Source organism: Lithobates pipiens, unplaced genomic scaffold, assembly GCF_037356315.1.
Source record: "Lithobates pipiens isolate NorthernLeopardFrog02 unplaced genomic scaffold, aLitPip1_a1.2 Scaffold_16, whole genome shotgun sequence".
NCBI lineage: Eukaryota > Metazoa > Chordata > Amphibia > Anura > Ranidae > Lithobates > Lithobates pipiens.
Window position 1 is genome coordinate 320177030 of NW_027507748.1, and position 18540 is coordinate 320195569.

The 18540-nt window shown below is 41.9% G+C and overlaps 1 protein-coding gene across 1 annotated transcript in view; it reads right to left on the bottom strand.

Moving 5' to 3' along the window:
- The window catches only part of SH3D21 (SH3 domain containing 21), a 173010-nt gene that overhangs the window by 82801 nt on the left and 71669 nt on the right, over nucleotides 1-18540 (bottom strand). The window contains exon 8 of the mRNA XM_077481693.1: nucleotides 14060-14166. Within this exon, the coding sequence (XP_077337819.1) occupies nucleotides 14060-14166 (107 nt within the window). The remainder of the gene's footprint in view (nucleotides 1-14059; nucleotides 14167-18540) is intronic.

Here is an 18540-nt window from a genome sequence, read left to right on the forward strand (position 1 = left end):
TGTCCACTTACCCGTGAGCAGAAATTGAGCTCCTCGTTTTTTGAGCTTTGTGCTGCAATTGAAGATTTGTAAATTCCTTCCAAGATGGCAATGCTGCATCTCACAGTACTTAAGAGGTGGGCTTTTTGATTCCTTTTGTATGGCCTCACCATGTTCCTTATTGTTTTACTGCTCCCCTGGACTAAGCCATACACCAGAGATCAGGTAAAACCAATAATGAGGGCTAAGAAGTCTAAAACAGCCATATGCCATTTAAGAATATTGGCTATGTATAATTGTGGCTATATTCTTACAGAGATCATGGTTCAGGATGTTTGGTTGGCTAAAAGACCATAAAGGAATTATCTGCATAATTCCACCCACTTACCTATATGCAGAGACTAAGCTTTCTGTTTTAGGAACTTGTTTTTGAAGTCAGGACATGTAACCTTCTGTTATAAGAAGGCATCCTTCTAGCTCACAAATATATCCTAAAATGCTGTTTTCAAATCAAAGTTCAGTTTGACAAGTTTTTGAATGTACTAGTTTGAATGCACTTTTTGTAATCTATTCCATGTATTCCATGTATGGACTTTAGACTGAATACAACTACCAGGAAACTTTTTATTTATGTGCGTTCTCATTCATTGACTTACACCTCTATGCACCTTAGTACTAGCACTGAGGGCTGCCACAATTATGCCAATTACACTTCTCAGCAGATGCATGCTCAGTTTGCTTAGCCTTTAATCTATTCCAAACTTTTCCAAGAGATTGCCATCTTGTGTTAAGATGACCATACAGGGTCGGTACGCTCACACCCCTCCTCACACCTGTATGCTCATGGCCCCCCTCACACTTGTACGCTCTCAGCACCCCTGATACTTGTATGCTCTCAGCCCCCCCCACACCTGAATGCTCTCAGCCCCCATCACACCTGTACGCTTATAGTCCCCACACACCTGTACGCTCTCAGCCCTCCCTCACACCTGTACGCACTGAGCCCCCCCACACCTGTACGCTCATGGTCCCCACACACCTGCACAACCTCAGCCCCCCTCACACCTGTACGCACTCAGCCCCCCCACACCTGTACGCTCATGGTCCCCACACACCTGCACGCTCTAAGCCCCCCTCACACCTGTACGCACTCAGTCCCCTCACACCTGTACACTCATGGTCCCCACACACCTGCACGCTCTCAGCCCCCCCACACCTGTACACTCTCAACCACCTCACATGTGTATATATGACACAGACAGACATGTACACACACACATACACACGTACACACATGTACACAGACACATACACACATACAGACACATGTACACACACACACAGACACATGTACCCATTGAACACACACATGTACACCCCCCCCTTCACTTGGAGAACAGCCCTTACTTGTAAGGTGGTGTTCCAGGTCCCAGCTTTTGTGCACACACGATGAGTGCACATGCAAAGAGTCCAATACAAGCTCAGTGATACAGCTGCCAACTCACATTCACTCCAAAAGCCAGTGCAGCCACGGAGCTCCCCTTCACCCGCCTCTGCCTTCTCCCATCTGGCCGGCCCATCCAGACGCTCGGGCCCCTTATTACAGGTGTATGGGCTGTACCCCCCCTGATGTCGGTCCTGGTCCCGGATACCAGCATGCCCAGGATGATTCCCTGAGAGTGCACTGCAGCCACCAACATGCCGAGCGGGAGGAGGGGAGAGGAGACGTTAAGAGGAGAAGCGGAACCCTGAGGCTGTCGGGTGGAGGGAGCCAGAGAGAAAGTGCCAGTGATGTGATTCTACTATATATGCCCCAAGGTAAGAACTTACCTCTAGGTGGGGGGATAGAGGGAGCAGTGATCATTGTCATGTGTGGTGAAGCCCATCCCCCCAAAGTTAGAATCACTCCCTAGGACACACTTAACCCCTTCACTGCTACAGTCATTTACACAGTAATCAGTGCATTTTTATAGCACTGATTGCTGTATAAATGACAATGGTCCCAAAATAGTGTCAAAAGTGTCCGAAATGTCCGCCATAATGTCGCAGTCACGATAAAAATAGCAGATCTCCTCCATTACTAATAAAAAAAATTATTAAAAAAAATGGCATAAAACTATCCCCTATTTTGTAGACACTATAAATTGTGTGCAAACCAATCAATATAGGCTTATTCAGTTTTTTTCTTTACCAAAAATATGTAGAAGAATATCGGCCTAAAATGAGGAAAAAAACATGTTTTTTATATATTTTTGGGGGATATTTATTATAGCAAAAAGTAAAAAATATTTTTTTCCCCAAAAGTTGTCGCTCTTTTTCTGTTTATAGTGCAAAAAAAACAAAAACGCAGAGGTGATCAAATACCACCAAAAGAACACTCTATTTGTGGGGAAAAAAGGACATCAATTTTGTTTGGGTACAATGTCGCACGATTGCGCAATTGTGAGTTAAAGCGACGCAGTGGCGAATCTCAAAAAGTGCTCTGGTCAGGAAGGGGGCAAATCCTTCCGGGGGTGAAGTTTTAAAGTGCTATCAAAGGCTTTCTTTAAAAAGAAAAAAACATGTCATACTAACCTGCACTGTACCATGGTTTTGCACAGAGCTGACCCAATCTTCCTCTCACGGGACTCTCTCTCCTGCCGAGTGGCCCTAGCGCAAGCAGCTTACTATGGGGGCACCAGAGCAGGTGTCCATTTGCACACAAAACAGTGGCTCGGCTCCGCCCCCTCTCTCTCCCCATTGGCTCACTGGCTGTGATCAGCCAATGAGGAAGGAGAGTCCCTGGAGAGCCAAGGCTCTCATAGACATCACTGGAGGAAGATCGGGCCCAGGTAAGTATTAGGGGGGCTGCTGCACAGAGAAGGTTTCTTTTTTTACCATCTTGCATTTTGAGCCTTTAGAAACACTTTAGTACATGTACATGAGAAATTTCTATTTTTTCTTGTTAATAAATTCACAGACATTTCTAAAATTCAGTTTTCACTTTGTCATTATGGGGATACTGAGAGTAGATTTATGAGAAGAAAAAAATGAATTTAAATAACTGTAGTATAAGGCTGCAACACAACAAAATTGAAAAAAGTGAAGGGGGTCAGAATACTTTATGAATGCACTGTGTATAACCCACTTGACTATATTTCAGGATCAGCAGGTGGTGCTGTTTTGTAACAGCCGATGTTCTCTGAACGCTGTTTTATTGGGTTATGGCTTATATTTATTCACTTGATTGCATTTTCCATGTTGCGTCACACATTTTAAGTATATGGCAACAGGTGCAGCTAGGGAAAGCAACTGCTCTTGGACCACAATGTTCAGCTCTAAATTCACTGACAGATGCTTTTACTCTATTATTGTACTAAAGGAGGCATCGTTACGATAAGCTTATCAGAATTTGTTGTATTATAGTGTTACTAATACCCTGTATAAATGGATTTTATTAAAGTCAATTTCTGGGGGGTGGGGGGGAACAGTGGCGTAGCGTGGGGTGCTGTGGCCCCGGCTGCAACATTTAGGAGGGGTGCAATTTCATGTCACAGTGCTGCCTCCTAATTTTATTTTCCCGTGTCCCCCATACTCCGGTGTCCGGCGCCCCGTAATTGGGCGTATGGGGGTCATGTGCGGCGTGAGGCTGGACTTTCCGTGATCGCAGTAGCTCCTGAAGTCCCGCCTCTGCACACGACCCCCATGCGCCCAAAGTGCGCTTGGAAACACTGAACATGGCGGCCAGAGCACGGGGGACACAGGAAACAAGCACTGGAACATGTGAGCCGCCGGGACCGCTGTCTCTTCCTCCTCCTCCTCATTCTATCCTCTGGAGTCCGGACTGATGCAGGACAAGAAGGTGAGGAATGGATGGACTTGGGGGGGGGGGGGGAGGCACCGTATATGTCAGTATAGGAAGACTATAGGCAGGACAGTATTGTGGTCAGTATAGTGTAGTGGTCAGTGTAGTATAGTGGACAGTATAGTATAGTGGACAGTATAGTATAGTGGACAGTATATTGCAGTGGACAGTATAGTGTAGTGGTCAGTATATTGCAGTGGTCAGTATAGTGGAGAGTATAGTGGTCAGTGTAGTGTAGTGGACAGTGTAGTGGACAGTGTAGCGTAGTATAGTGGACAGTATAGTGTAGTGGACAGTATAGTATAGTGGACAGTATAGTGTAGTGGACAGTATAGAATAGTGGACAGTATAGTGTAGTGGACAGTATAGTGGTAAGTGTAGTGTAGTGGACAGTTTAGTGGTCAGTGTAGTATAGTGGTCAATGTAGTATAGTGGTCAGTATAGTTTAGTGGACAGTATAGTGTAGTAGACAGTATAGTGGTCAGTGTAGTATAGTGGACAGTCTAGAATAGTGGTCAGTGTAGTGTAGTGTAGTGGACAGTATAGTGGTCAGTGTAGTGTAGTGGACAGTATAGTGGTCAGTGTAGTGTAGTGGACAGTATAGTGGTCAGTGTAGTGTAGTGTAGTGGACAGTATAGTGGTCACTGTAGTTCTCAGTGTAGTGGTCAGTGTAGTATAGTGGTCAGTATAGTGTAGTGGACAGTATAGTGGTCACTGTAGTTCTCAGTGTAGTGGTCAGTGTAGTATAGTGGTCAGTATAGTGTAGTGGACAGTATAGTGTAGTGAACAGTATAGTGGTCAGTGTAGTTCTCAGTGTAGTGGACAGTATAGTATAGTGGTCAGTGTAGTTTTCAGTGTAGGGGACAGTATAGCATAGTCGTGAGTGTAGTGTGTAGTGGTCAGTAAAGGAATCAGGATGGTCAGTGTTGAAATCAAGTAGGTTAGTGTAGTGGTCAGTATAGAAATCAGGTAGGTCAGTACTATTGTACTGGAAGGGACTCTGGGAGTGCCAAAAGTCCGCAGGTTAGGGGGTGCAAATTATTTGCCTTGCCCCGGGTGCTGACAACCCACGCTACGCCATTGGGGGGGGGGGAATACTATGGGCTAAATACTCACTTATGTCTAGGGTACCAAAAAAAGCACTTTTTCTTATCTGAATCCCCAACTTGCTTGTCGGATAGCGATATTCTCTTTTTTCCTATGCTTTGGCTTGTTGTGCCTCAGTATCTTCATGCCCATAGCAGAGCTATGATCCCTGCATTATACATGATGACATCAAAGGACCCATGACCACTGAAGCGTACAGGAAAAGAGGCTGTGCCTACTGGTCACACACCCTTGCAAGAGTGGGAAATCATGTAAGAAAAAGGTAAACCTAATTAAACCCCTGCAGTGGGGCTTCCTTCTAAACTGCAAGGGTTAAATGCACATTTATGTCTAGGGTAACGCAAAAAGCACTTTTTCTTACCTGTTCCCCCAAAGATGTTTTCCCTGGAATTCAGCTGTAACATTCAGAAGTGCTTTTCCGCCCATATAAGTCAATAGGAATGCATTCAGATGGAACTCATAAGCGTCTTGGGCTAGGTTCACACATGTTCAGCTACGGTTTACAGTCCAATTTTAAAAAGGAGTCTGGGGCAGTTTTGTTCACCAGTTCAGGTGCAATTGAGGTGCAAATTTTTACTTGAATTACACCTGAAATGGACCTAAAACCACACAGGACTCTTTTTAAGAAAGGACCACGGCTGCCCCAGACATGTGTGAGCCGGCTCCATTGCAAGCAGGGCCAGTTCACATGTTCGGATGCAAATCGGATGCAGTTCAAAATGCATCCAATTTGCATATATGTGAACCAAGCCTTAAACTGTTCTTAACCACTTCATTTCTGGGCACTTTCACCCCCTTCCTGCCCAGACAAATTTTCAGCTTTCAGTGCTGTTGCACTTTAAATGACAATTGCATGGTCATGCAACACTGTACCCAAACTACATTTTTAACCCTTTTTTCACACAACTAGAGCTTTCTTTTGGTGGTATTTAACCACTTGCTTACTGGGCACTTAAACCCCCCTCCTGTCCAGACCAATTTTCAGCTTTTAGTGCTGATGCACTTTGAATGACAATTGCGCGGTCATACAACACTGTACCCAAATGAAATTTTTCCCATAAATAGAGCTTTCTTTTGGTGGTATTTGATCACCTCTGCTGTTTTTATTTTTGTTAAAAAATGTAAAAAGACTGAATTTAAAAAAATATATATATTTTTTTATATTTTGTTATAAAAGTTTGCAAACAAGTAATTTTTCTCCTTCATTGATGTATGCTGATGAGGAGGCACTGATGGCCACCGATGGATGTCAGTGATGGGCACTGATGGGTGGCAATAATGGGAACTGATTGGTTACACTGATAGGCAAGCTAGGTGGCACTGATTGGCACCACTGGTGGGAATTGATAGGTGGCACTTGTGGGCATTGATAGGTGGCACTAATGGGCATTGATAGGTGGCACTAATGGGCATTGATAGGTGACACTGGTGGGTATATGAGGCAGATGTGCCTCCTTCCTCTTCTGGACCAATGTCCCTTGCAGTTAAGCAGGTGATCGGCTTTTTTTTTCTCCTCATGCTGTCAAAAAACGATTAATGAGCTTTTGTTTAGATCATGTGATCAGCTGTCATTAGCTGACAGCTGATCATGTGGTAAGGGACCAGGACCGGCCCCATACTCTGGTCTGTGATCACAGCAGGGCCGGACTTACCATTGGGCTTGACTGGGCTCAAGCCCATGGGCCCCGCCCAATAGGGGGCCCCTCCCAGATGCTTAGCCGAGTGTACTCGGCTTGGCTCACAGTCACGCCCTATGATGGACATAACACAGTGACTGAGTGTGACTGTGAGCCGAGCCGAGTACACTCAGCTACTCTCGGGTCCACTCAGGACTGCGAGCGGCCCCGAGAGCCACCAAGATACACAGTACTCTGTATCTCGGCAGCGCCATTTTTAAACTTCAAGACTGCAATGACAATACTGCAATAACAAGGCTGCAAATGACACTGGACAAGGATGCATTGATGAGCATTTAAATGTAAGTTTTTTCCTTAAACTTCCCTCCAAAAATGTTTTTTCCTTAAAATTCCCTCCTAAACTTGGGGTACGTGTTATACGCTGACACATGTTATACGCCGATAAATACGGTAATGTATAGAAGGTAGGGCCCGAAAGTGACTCAAGCCCAGGGGCCCCCGCCACCCTAAGTCCTGCCCTGGATCACAGCATGCGCCGCTTCATATGACGGCATCCCGGAAATTCAGGTCTGCGCTGCGGCCGTCATTCGGCTATAGCGCGGATGTCAAAAGGTTAATCACCACTGGGTTTTTTACTTTTTGCTAATTAAATGAAAACATTTTTCTGTTATAAAATTTTGCAAATAAATAATTGTTCTTCATAAATTTAGGCCAAAATGTATGCTTCTACATTTCTTTGGTGAAAACAACCCAAATCAGTGTATATTATTTAGTCTCTAGGAAAGTTCACAAACTACAGTATAGAAAAAGTATTCATACCCCTTGGAATTTTTGTCATGTTATAACCAAAAACGTGAATGTATTTTATTGCCATTTTATGTGATAAGCCAACACAAAGTGGCACATAATTGTGAAGTGGAAGAAAATGATGATAAGTTGTTTTCATAATTGTTTACAAATGAATATGTGAAAAGTGTGGCGTGCATTTGCATTCCGCCCTCTTTTCTCTGATGCCCCTAACTAAAATCTAGTGGAACCAATTGCCTTCAGAAGTCACCTAATTAGTAAATAGAGTGCACCTGTGTGTAATTAAATCTCTGTATAAATACAGCTGTTCTGTGAAGCCCTCAGAGGTTTGTTAGAAAACCTTAGTGAACAAACAGCATCATGAGGGCCAAAGAACACACCAGACAGGTCGGGGATAAAGTTGTGGAGAATTTTAAAGCAGGGTTAGGTTATAAAAAATATCCTAAGCTTTGAACATCTCACAGAGCACTGTTCAATCCATCATCCGAAAATGGAAAGAGTATGGCACAACTGTAAACCTACCAAGACATGGCCACCCACCTAAACTGACAGGCTGGGCAATGAGAGCATTAATCAGAGAAGCAGCCAAGAAGCCCATGGTAACTCTGGAGGAGCTGCAGAGATCCACAGCTCAGGTAGGAGAATCTGTCCACAGGACAAATATTAGTCGTGCACTCCACAAATCTGGCCTTTATGGAAGATAGGCAAGAAGAAAGCCATTGTTGAAAGAAAGCCATAAGAAGTCCCATTTGCAGTTTGCGAGGGGCCATGTGGGGGCACAGCAAAGGAAGAAGGTGAAAAGAAGGTGCTCTCGTCAGATTAGACCAAAATTTTACTTTTTGGCCTAAAAACAAAATGCTATGTGTGGTGCAAACCTAACACTGCACATCACCCTGAACACACCATCCCCACCGTGAAACATGGTGGTGGCAGCATCATGTTGTGGGGATGCTTTTCTTCAGCAGGGACAGGGAAACTGGTCAGAGTTGATGGGAAGATGGATAGAGCCAGATACAGGGCAATCTTAGAAGAAAACCTGTTAGGCTGGATTCACACCTATGCAGTTTTAGTGTTTTTTGCATTTTGCAGATTTGCACTGCAGTCCCTTTAACATGGTTTCCTATGGAACACGTTCTGTAGTGCAAATCTGCAAAATGCAAGAAGCACAAAAAATGCATAGGTGTGAATCCAGCCTTAGAGTCTGCAAAAGCCTTGAGGCTGCAGCAGAGGTTCACCTTCCAGCAGGACAATGACCCTAAACATACAGCCAGAGCTACAATGGAATGGTTTAGATCAAAGCATATTCATGTGTTAGACTGGCTCAGTCACAGTCCAGACCTAAATCCAATTGAGAATCTGTAGCAAGACTTAAAAATTGCTGTTCACAGATGCTTTCCATCCGATCTGACAGAGCTTGAGCTATTTTTGCAAAGACGAATGGGCAAAAATGTCACTCTCTAGATGTGCAAAGCTGGTAGAGACATCCCTTGTAGCTGTAATTGCAGCAAAAGGTGGTTATACAAAGTATTAGCTTGTGGGCTGAATATATATATGCATGCAACACTTTTCACATATTTATTTGTAAATAAAATTGAAAACTATTTATCATTTTCCTTTCTTTCCTTTAAAATCCCAATTAAATACATTTATGCTTTGTGACAAAATGTGGAAAATGTCAAGGGGTATGAATACTTTTTCAAGGCACTGTATAGAGAGAGTGTAAGTATAATGTGAGGTGGTGTAAATGCATAATGTTCTTGTACTTATTTTTTTTTCCTTTTCTTTTAAATGATACAACAATGTGCTGCAGTTTCAAGAACAGGTGGTCAGTAGGGATGAGCTTCGAGTTCGAGTCGAACTCATGTTCCACTCGAACATTGCCTGTTCAGTGAATAGTGAACAATTCGGGCTGTTCGCAGCAAATTCGAAACACCCTATACAAGTCTATGGGAGAAATCTAAAGTGCTAATTTTGAAGGGTAATATGCAGGTTACTATCCTAAAAAGTGTTTGGGGACCCGGTTCCTGCCCCAGGGGACATGGATCAATGCAAAAAAAAAGTTTTAAAAAGGGCAGTTTTTTCAGGAGCAGTGATTTTAATAATGATTAAAGTGAAACAATAAAAGTGTAATATTCCTTTAAATGTGGTACCTGGGGGGTGTCTATAGTATGCCTGTGAAGGGGCGCATGTTTCCCATGCTTAGAACTGTCCCTGCACAAAGTGTCATTTGTGCAGGAAAAAAAAAGTCTTTTAAAATCACTTGCGGCTATATTGTCGACTCCCGTAATACAGAGAACACTCAATGAGTGTTCTCTGTATTAGCCGACAATTCATTCATTCATTGATAAAAAAATAAAAAATAAAGCGTTGGGGTTCCCCTGAATTCAATTACCAGGCCCTTCAGGTCTGATATGGATATTAAGGGGAACCCCGTTTCAAATTTAAAAAAAAAATTACGTGGGGGTCCCCCTAAATATCCATACCAGACCCTTCAGGTCTGGTATGGATATTAAGGGGAACCCCGCATCAAATGTAAAAAATTTTTTACGTGGGGGTCCCCCTAAAAATCCATACCGGAACCTTTATCCGAGCACGCAACCTGGCCAGCCGCAGGAAAAGAGGGGGGGATGAGAGAACGGCCCCCCTCCCTCCTGAACCGTACCAGGCCACATGCCCTCAACATTGGGAGGATGCTTTGGGGGTCTGTGACCCCTCAAAGCACCATGTCCCCATGTTGATGGGGACAAGGGCCTCATCCACACAACCCTGAGCGGTGTTTGTGGGGGTCTGCGGGTGGGGGGCTTATCAGAATCTGGAAGCCCCCTTTAACAAGGGGACCCCCAGATCCCGCCCCCCCCCTGTTTGAAATGGTAAGGGGGTACAAAAGTACCCCTACCATTTCACTAAGAAATTGTAAAAATGGTTAAATAAGACAAACACACTTTTGAAAAATTCCTTTATTAAAAATGAAAAAAAAAAAAAAAAGATTCCAGCGGTGCTAATCCACTCTTGCTATCCAGCGATGGATGATCATATCCAGCGTCAGAGGGGGCGGGGTCAGGTGGCCACGCCCTCTAATATAAGAAACGTCAGCGCTGGGATCCCCGCAGTGTCTCCGCAGTGGAGACAGAAGATGGATGTATGGACAGCGCTGGACTGAGAGATCCCCCGTCGCTGGATATGATCATCCATCGCTGGATAGCAAGAATGGATTAGCACCACTGGAATCTTTTTTTTTATTTTTTTTTATTTTTAATAAAGGAATTTTTAAAAAGTGTGTTTGTCTTATTTAACCATTTTTACACTTTCTTTGTGAAATGGTAGGGGTACTTTTGTACCCCTTACCATTTCAAACAGGGGGGGCTGGATCTGGGGGTCCCCTTGTTAAAGGGGGCTTCCAGATTCTGATAAGCCCCCCCACCCGCAGACCCCCACAACCACCGCTCAGGGATGTGGGGATGAGGCCCTTGTCCCCATCAACATGGGGACATGGTGCTTTGAGGGGTCACAGACCCCCAAAGCATCCTCCCAATGTTGAGGGCATGTGGCCTGGTACGGTTCAGGAGGGAGGGGGCTGCTCTCTTTTCCTAAGGCCTGCCAGGATGCGTGCTCGGATAAAGGGTCTGGTATGGATTTTTAGGGGGACCCCCACGTCAAATTTTTTTTAAATTTGATGCGGGGTTCCCCTTAATATCCATACCCGACCTGAAGGGCCTGGTAATTGAATTTAGGGGAACCTCCACGCTTTTTTTTTTTTTTTTTATCAATGAATGAATGAATTGTCGGCTAATACAGAGAACACTCATTGAGTGTTCTCTGTATTACGGGAGCCGACAATATAGCCGCAAGTGATTTTAAAAGAATTTTTTTCCTGCACAAATGACACTTTGTGCAGGGACAGTTCTAAGCAGGGGAAACATGCACCCCTTCACAGGCATACTATAGACACCCCCCAGGTACCACATTTAAAGGAATATTACACTTTTATTGTTTCACTTTAATCATTATTAAAATCACTGCTCCTGAAAAAATGGCCGTTTTTAAAACTTTCTTTTGCTTCGATCCATGTCCCCTGGGGCAGGACCCAGGTCCCCAAACACTTTTTAGGATAGTAACTGGCATATTAGCCTTTAAAATGAGCACTTTAGATTGTGAACGTTCGAGTCCCATAGACTTTAATAGGGTTCTAAAGTTCACACGAAGTTTAGGTCTGTTCGCAGGTTCTGGTGCGAACCGAACAGGGGGGTGTTCGGCTCATCCCTAGTGGTCAGTAACAAGTAAATGCTGTGCTTTGAGCAGCCCAAACAAAAAAAAAAATCTATCAATATAAAATTAGAAATATTTTTATGAAAATACCTAAAACAAAAGCCCACTTTATTTTAAATGGACCATTGCAGCAAAAAAAATAAAATAAAATCTGTTTAACCCCAAAAAAAGCCCTATCAACACTCAACACATAATAAAACAATGTATTACCAGTATTACAGTAAATGATTCCTTGTTGCAAAAAAGCAGTTTAACCTAAAATAAACATACTATTGGCATAAAATAATAAACAAAATACACCCAAATAAAAATGAAAAACACAAAATACCACCCCTGAAACAAAAACCCATTTTCAAAGGGAACCCTTGCAGCAAAAGAAAAAAGTTTGCTATGGACCGGGCAGCAGCTAAAAGTAACCACAGATCTCAAATCATTCACAAAATAAAATGAATAAAATAAAATCATTTTGTGTTTTGGAGGTAGGTCCCCAGCACAGCCTCTTTTTACTTTTCTTCCCAGGTTTACAGTCAGCCCCTGTTCTGCCCAATGTTCCATGATCAGATGTCACTCTAACCTCCATCCCTTCCTATGATGAACATATACTCTGTCTTTCTATACACCCACAATCAGCTGCCATTCTGTTTCTATCCCTGAGTTAACGATCAAGTGTCCTCCTGCCTCTCCACCCTCCCTACCCACTGCCTTCCAATCAGTGGAAATGATATATATGTGTATGTGATATGCAGTGTAGGGAAGATTTGGATTCCTAGCTTGTTCTCACTTTCAATGATATATGTTCCACCACTGATAGAGAGAGAGAGATAGATATAGATATAGAGAGAGATAGATATAGAGAGAGAGATGGAGAGAGAGAGAGAGAGAGAGAGAAAGAGAGAGAGAGAAAGAGAGAGAGAGATAGATAGAGAGATAGATAGAGAGATAGATAGATAGATAGATAGATAGATAGATAGATAGATAGATAGATAGATAGATAGATAGATAGATAGATAGATAGATAGATAGATAGAGTGAGAGAGAGAGAGAGAGAGAGAGAGAGAGAGAGAGATACAGATAGATATAGAGAGAGATAGATAGAGATAGAGAGAGATATAGATATATATATATATATATATATATATAGAGAGAGAGAGAGAGAGAGAGAGAGAGATAGATATATAGAGAGAGAGAGATAGATATAGAGAGAGAGAGAGATAGATATAGAGAGAGATAGAGATATATATATATAGAGAGAGAGAGAGAGAGAGATGGAGATAGATAGATAGATAGATAGATAGATAGATAGATAGATAGATAGATAGATAGATAGATAGATAGATAGAGAGAGATATAGACTACTGAGGGTCCTTGATGCCATGTGTAACTTTCATATCTATTTGCAAATGTATGCAACTTTTTAAAATAGAAATGTTTTAAACAAGTATTTTTTTGTTGGTTAATAGGATTGAGGGCTGTGCATTAAAATAGCTCATATCTCGGCTTGCTGGTGTCCTAGGATAAGAGACCTCTAATTTTAGAGAAAGCAGTCTCTTGTTTCATGCTGATAGTAAACACAGACCAAAACTGATGTAAGCTTACCGTAAGCATAAGCCCGACACAAAATCTCAAGCATTTCTGAGCCCTACTAAGAGGTGATTTTTTTTCTTCAGGCTGGGTTCACACTGTCTTTGCATGCGGCCCATGGCAGGGGTCTGGTGCGTCCCTGTTCTCCGTATCAGGGACAAATCACACCCAGATTTTTTCCTGATTTCGGACCGGAAACAGCCCAAAGAATACACAGGACTCCTGTGCAATTCGCACTGGAGCACAAAGATATGTGAACCGGCTCCATTGAGAGCCGATCACAATCTCCTGTCATGCAAATTGGATGTGGAGAAAGACGCATCCAATTTGCACTAGTGTGAACCCAGTCTCACAGGTTCTAAAGGTCCAAGTATATTTTCTACACAAAAACACTGCTTGTGTGCTGGTCATTTTCTAAATATGAAACATATTTCTGAGATACAAATACAACTTGGATTGGTAAATGTAGAGCGAAGAAGTTTAGCACAGTGGCTAAGTGGGTAGCACCGCTGCCTGCCAGCTCTAGGGTCATGAATTTGAATTCCAAAACACAGCACTACTATGCTTGGAATTGGATGCTCTCACTGATGCCAGTATGGGTTTCCTCCAAGTACTCTGGTTTCCTCCCACACTCCAAAGACATGCTGGTAGGTTGATTGGATCCTGTATAAATTGGTTCTAGAATATGTATGTATAAGTGAGACCCTAGATTGTAAGCTTCTTGAAGGCAGGGACTGATGTGAATATAAAATATATGTAAACTATTCCATAAAATGTTGGCACTTTATAAATACATGTAATTAATAGTTACATCATCTAAACATTATTTTCACTGTACCTTGCTTATAACTGATACAACATCTCCCTTCTTCAGAGAAAGCTCATCTGGCACAGCAGTAATGTAATCGAACATAACTCTGGCATATTCATTACAAGGTGATGGGCCTAGGAGTAAAATACATCAACATAGTTAAAATGATTTACAAGGTAAATACACATTTATACTGCCTTTCAGGTTCTTCAGTATTAAGATTAAAAATGAATACTAGAAAAATGATTAGAAGCACAGTTGAAATTCATGATCCCTATAAGTGAGAGTGCACAAGTCTAGTGCAGTATAAGCAAACAATGTATTGTAACACATAAGTAATATCTTGCACTTATAAAAGTCAGACATAATAAAGAAGGTGAATGCCTGAAATGCATACCCACCCACATTCGGAAACTGCGGGAGGAGGAGTTCAGCCCCATTGAACCACGTGGTTCCACACAGTTTGACCGACAAGAGAAACGCTGCTGCCCCGCTATCCAACACTTGTAGACTGGACAGCCATAGAATGGCCATGGAAGGCTCTTTCTGAATCCTCCATAGGGACACAAGATTTTACCTACGTAATTGAATACATTTTTTGCTTTTGTGTTCTCTAAGTATTTTTCACTGAGCATTTTGCATTAATTCTGTTGTTCTGAGACTGGTAGAAATGCTAAGAAAGTCCAGTTGTTGTAAGGTAAGAATGGAGAAACTGACAAAGAGCACGAATGTTAAAAAGACTAACTATATAGTGCAGTACCTAGGCGTGCACAGGGGGTGTGCCAAGTGTGCCTGGGTACACCCTAATAACCAAGGTTGCCAACCATGCAGTGTCTGTAAAAAGCCAGAGACTACATTTGCTTTGTGTCTCTGCTGCCTCCTTATCCAATGAGAATGACACTGTACTCACCCCCTTCCCCAGCGTGCCTTATTTGACTTTACAACAGGAGGTACTGGCAGCTGGAGTGGGCAGGAAAGGGAGGAGTAAACACAGCCTGCAGTGTGGGACGTACTTCAGCCTACCAGGAGAAGTTAAGCTGGGCTGAGCACAATGTAATCAATACACATACATACAGTATACACACACATGCATGTGTGCTTGAGCTTTGGGGTGCACACCCTAATGCAATAGGCTGTGTACACCTATGTGCAGTACATTGATCTTTTGTTCCTAATGTCGATGGGTTTTTAGGTCTGCATGGACATACCATAATATAGCTGACAAGGGCAAGAACACAACAGGCAGTAGAGAAACACAGGCATCCAACCTATTTGAATCTTTTGGATGCTGAAGATTCTAGTGGTGCTTTCAGCTTTGCAAACAAGTAAAGACTGGAGGTGGTAATAGTAAGTAATAGTAAGTATTGAACATGTATAATAAAAATCTTTATTTAAATAAACATTTTGAGTGTCATGATAGTGTCTCTTTAAAGTAAGTTATGATGCTGCTTTCTCATGTTTAAAAGCTCATTCTTTTTTTTATTGTATTAAGTATAGATATTTGTAGATTAGCCACTATAAGAAACTTTGGCTCAACTTCTCAAAGAACTTAGCCATGTTATAGCCAGACCATTGTTTCTAAGGACAGCTTACTGACTGCAATGGTACCAACAGATTGATAAAAAGCAAATATGGTACCATTATTCAAATAGGGCTGATATATATATACCTGGGAACTACAGACCGGTCAGCCTAACATTAACAGTATGCAAAAGATTGGAAAGAATGATAAGGGACCATATCCAAGAATTTGCTGATGAAAATACTATCATTAGTATTAACCAACATGGACATATGAAAGACTTGCCAGACCAATCTTCTAAGATTCTATTAGAAGGTGAGCTTTAATTTGGATAGAGGAGGGCAGGTAAATGTAGTGTATCTAAATTTCACTAAGGCATTTGATACAGTATTCCACAAATGATTAATTTACAAATAAGGGTATTTTGGCATCCATGATATTGTACAATGCATGTTCCTGGAAAATTGGTTGCAGGCGTGCGTCAAGAGAATAGTGATCAGTGGCATATTTTCTGATAGTTTAGAATAAATAGTTCAATATTGGTGTTTTCTGATAATATAAAGCTAAGCAAGGCAATCACTTGACAACAGGATATAGCAAGAAGATCTAGTTAAAATAAAGAGGAGGGCAACTATATGGCGGATGATGTTTAATATTAACCCCTTCTCACCTAAGGGTAAAACAAATATTAATGCCTTAGCACAATTTTACAACTTTGACATGTGTTAGTAAAACTGTACATATCATCAAAACTGTGCATCCAAGTGGATTATACCATGTTTTTTTCAGGACAAATTGAGCTTTCGTTTGGTGGTAAATGGCAATGGATATCTCCTGATTTTTTTTTATTATCAAAGAAAAACTTGCTCAAAATAGTAAATAAAAACAATTTTTTTTTTTAAACGTAGCTGTATATATAACATAACCTTTCACCAAAGAACAATCCAAAATGAATTCTCCTCCTCCTGACGGTCGCAGAGATACCACATGTGTATGTTGTTTGTACCCGTAGTACAGAAACAATTTTGCTATTTTTTTTTTTAAATCCTACCTCAAACACGCTGACACTGATACATATACAATCCCATCCAAAAAAATACTGACCCTGACATTGACCCAAACACTAACCCTGGTACCTTGATCTAGTAATTTTTTTGTATTTTTAGTATTCTATTTTTTTATTAATATTATTATTTTTTTTTACACAGTTTTTTTTCTCTGCAAAGAGAGAGAGCAATACGATGTATCTCTCTCCTCAATTCTGAGAGAGGAAACATGGGGGCGGGCTTCACAGTGACTGGTCATTATGATAGCCAGTCAGAGACTCTCACAGCAATCAGGTGACCTGGAATTGGGAGTTCTGGATTTCAATCGTCAGTACGGGGTCCGGGGCTCTTGGTGAGACCCTGGTCTCTGTGCTGGGAGTGCCCCGTGCAGTGTGTACCCAGCACAAGGACAGATACGCAAATATGCGTCCCCACAAAAAAAAGCACAGTCCGATGGGGAGCACCGGAGCGTCAAGGGGTTACAAAAATTTTAAGTAATGCACTTGGGAGCTAAAAATATGCATCAGGATGGAAAAGGATTTGGTTAGTAGATCACAGACTCAGCAGTAGTATGCAGATCTTCAACTATAAAGGTTTACAATATCCCCCCAAAAATCGTATGTATGATGTGACAGCAATAAGAGTAATTATCAGCAACGTAAGTATCAGTACATGCACAGAAAAAAATTACATTTTGCTTTAGTAGGGTAAAGTGGGTCACTTGCAGGTAATTAGTGGATAGTAGTGCGGTCATTTGTCCTGCACATCTAAAAGCTGAGTATTTCTTTCTCTTGTATTTTCCAAAATAGCAGGAGTAGCTACAGGTTTTACATTAACAACATAACTTGCATAACTTCTTCTGTGCAAAAGTTCACTTCTCAGGTTAAACTCATACACAAAACTAGAAATAAAGTTCCCAGTAAGCATGTACTGTATACTAATATGTTAATGCTTTGTAAAGGGCTGTATGCCCATAGCTATTGACCATTTACATCCCTTGGATCTAGCTGATCACCATTGGTCTCGAGCAGGGGTCTCCAAACTTTTCAAACAGGGAGCCAGTTTACTGTCCCTCAGACTTTAGGTGGGTGGAGTGTGGCCATTGGGAGTAGAAAAGGTCCCTACATGTATGGGAATAAACAGTGGCCCTTCTTTAGTGTCAGTGGGAGGAATTGTACCCCATCATTGGTGCCTTTTTGACTAATTGTTGGTGTCAATGGGAGGAATTGTGCCCCATTGTTGGTGTAATTGTCAGGAATTGTGCCCCTTCAATGGTCTCAGTGTGGGGAGGGGGGATAAATGTTGGTATCAGTGGATGAAATGGTGCCCCAAGGGCCTGATAGAAGCAAGCAAATGGCCGCATCTGGCGCCCAGGCCAGGGTTTGGAGACCACTGGTCTAGAGTAGTTTCCAAACCTTCTAAACAAAGGGGCAGTTTACTGTTTTTCAGACTTCAGGGGGGCCAGAGTGTGATCAGTGGAAGTAGAAAATGTCTTTACATAAGTGGGGGTAAACTATGCCCCATCTTTAGTATTAGTGTCAGCAGGTCAGTGGGAGGAATAGTGTCCCATCATTGGTATTAGGGTTGTTCCGATACCACTTTTTTGAGGCGGAGTACAAGTACCGATACTTTTCTTCAAGTACTCACCGATACGATTACCAATCATTTTTTTTAATGTTACGTGACAGTGGCACTAAAATGCAGCACTGATGGCCACTGATAGATGGCACTGATGATGAGGCGTGGACTGTCAGTAGCTTTTTATTTTTTTACAATTTAATTTTTTACAATTTTTTTTAATTAATTTTTACAATTTGTATATATATATATATATATATATATATATATATATATATATATATATTTTTTTTTTTTTTTACAATAATTTCTTTTTGGTGGGGGAGGGGGGGTGGACAGTCAGTGTCAGTGTTTATTTTGTT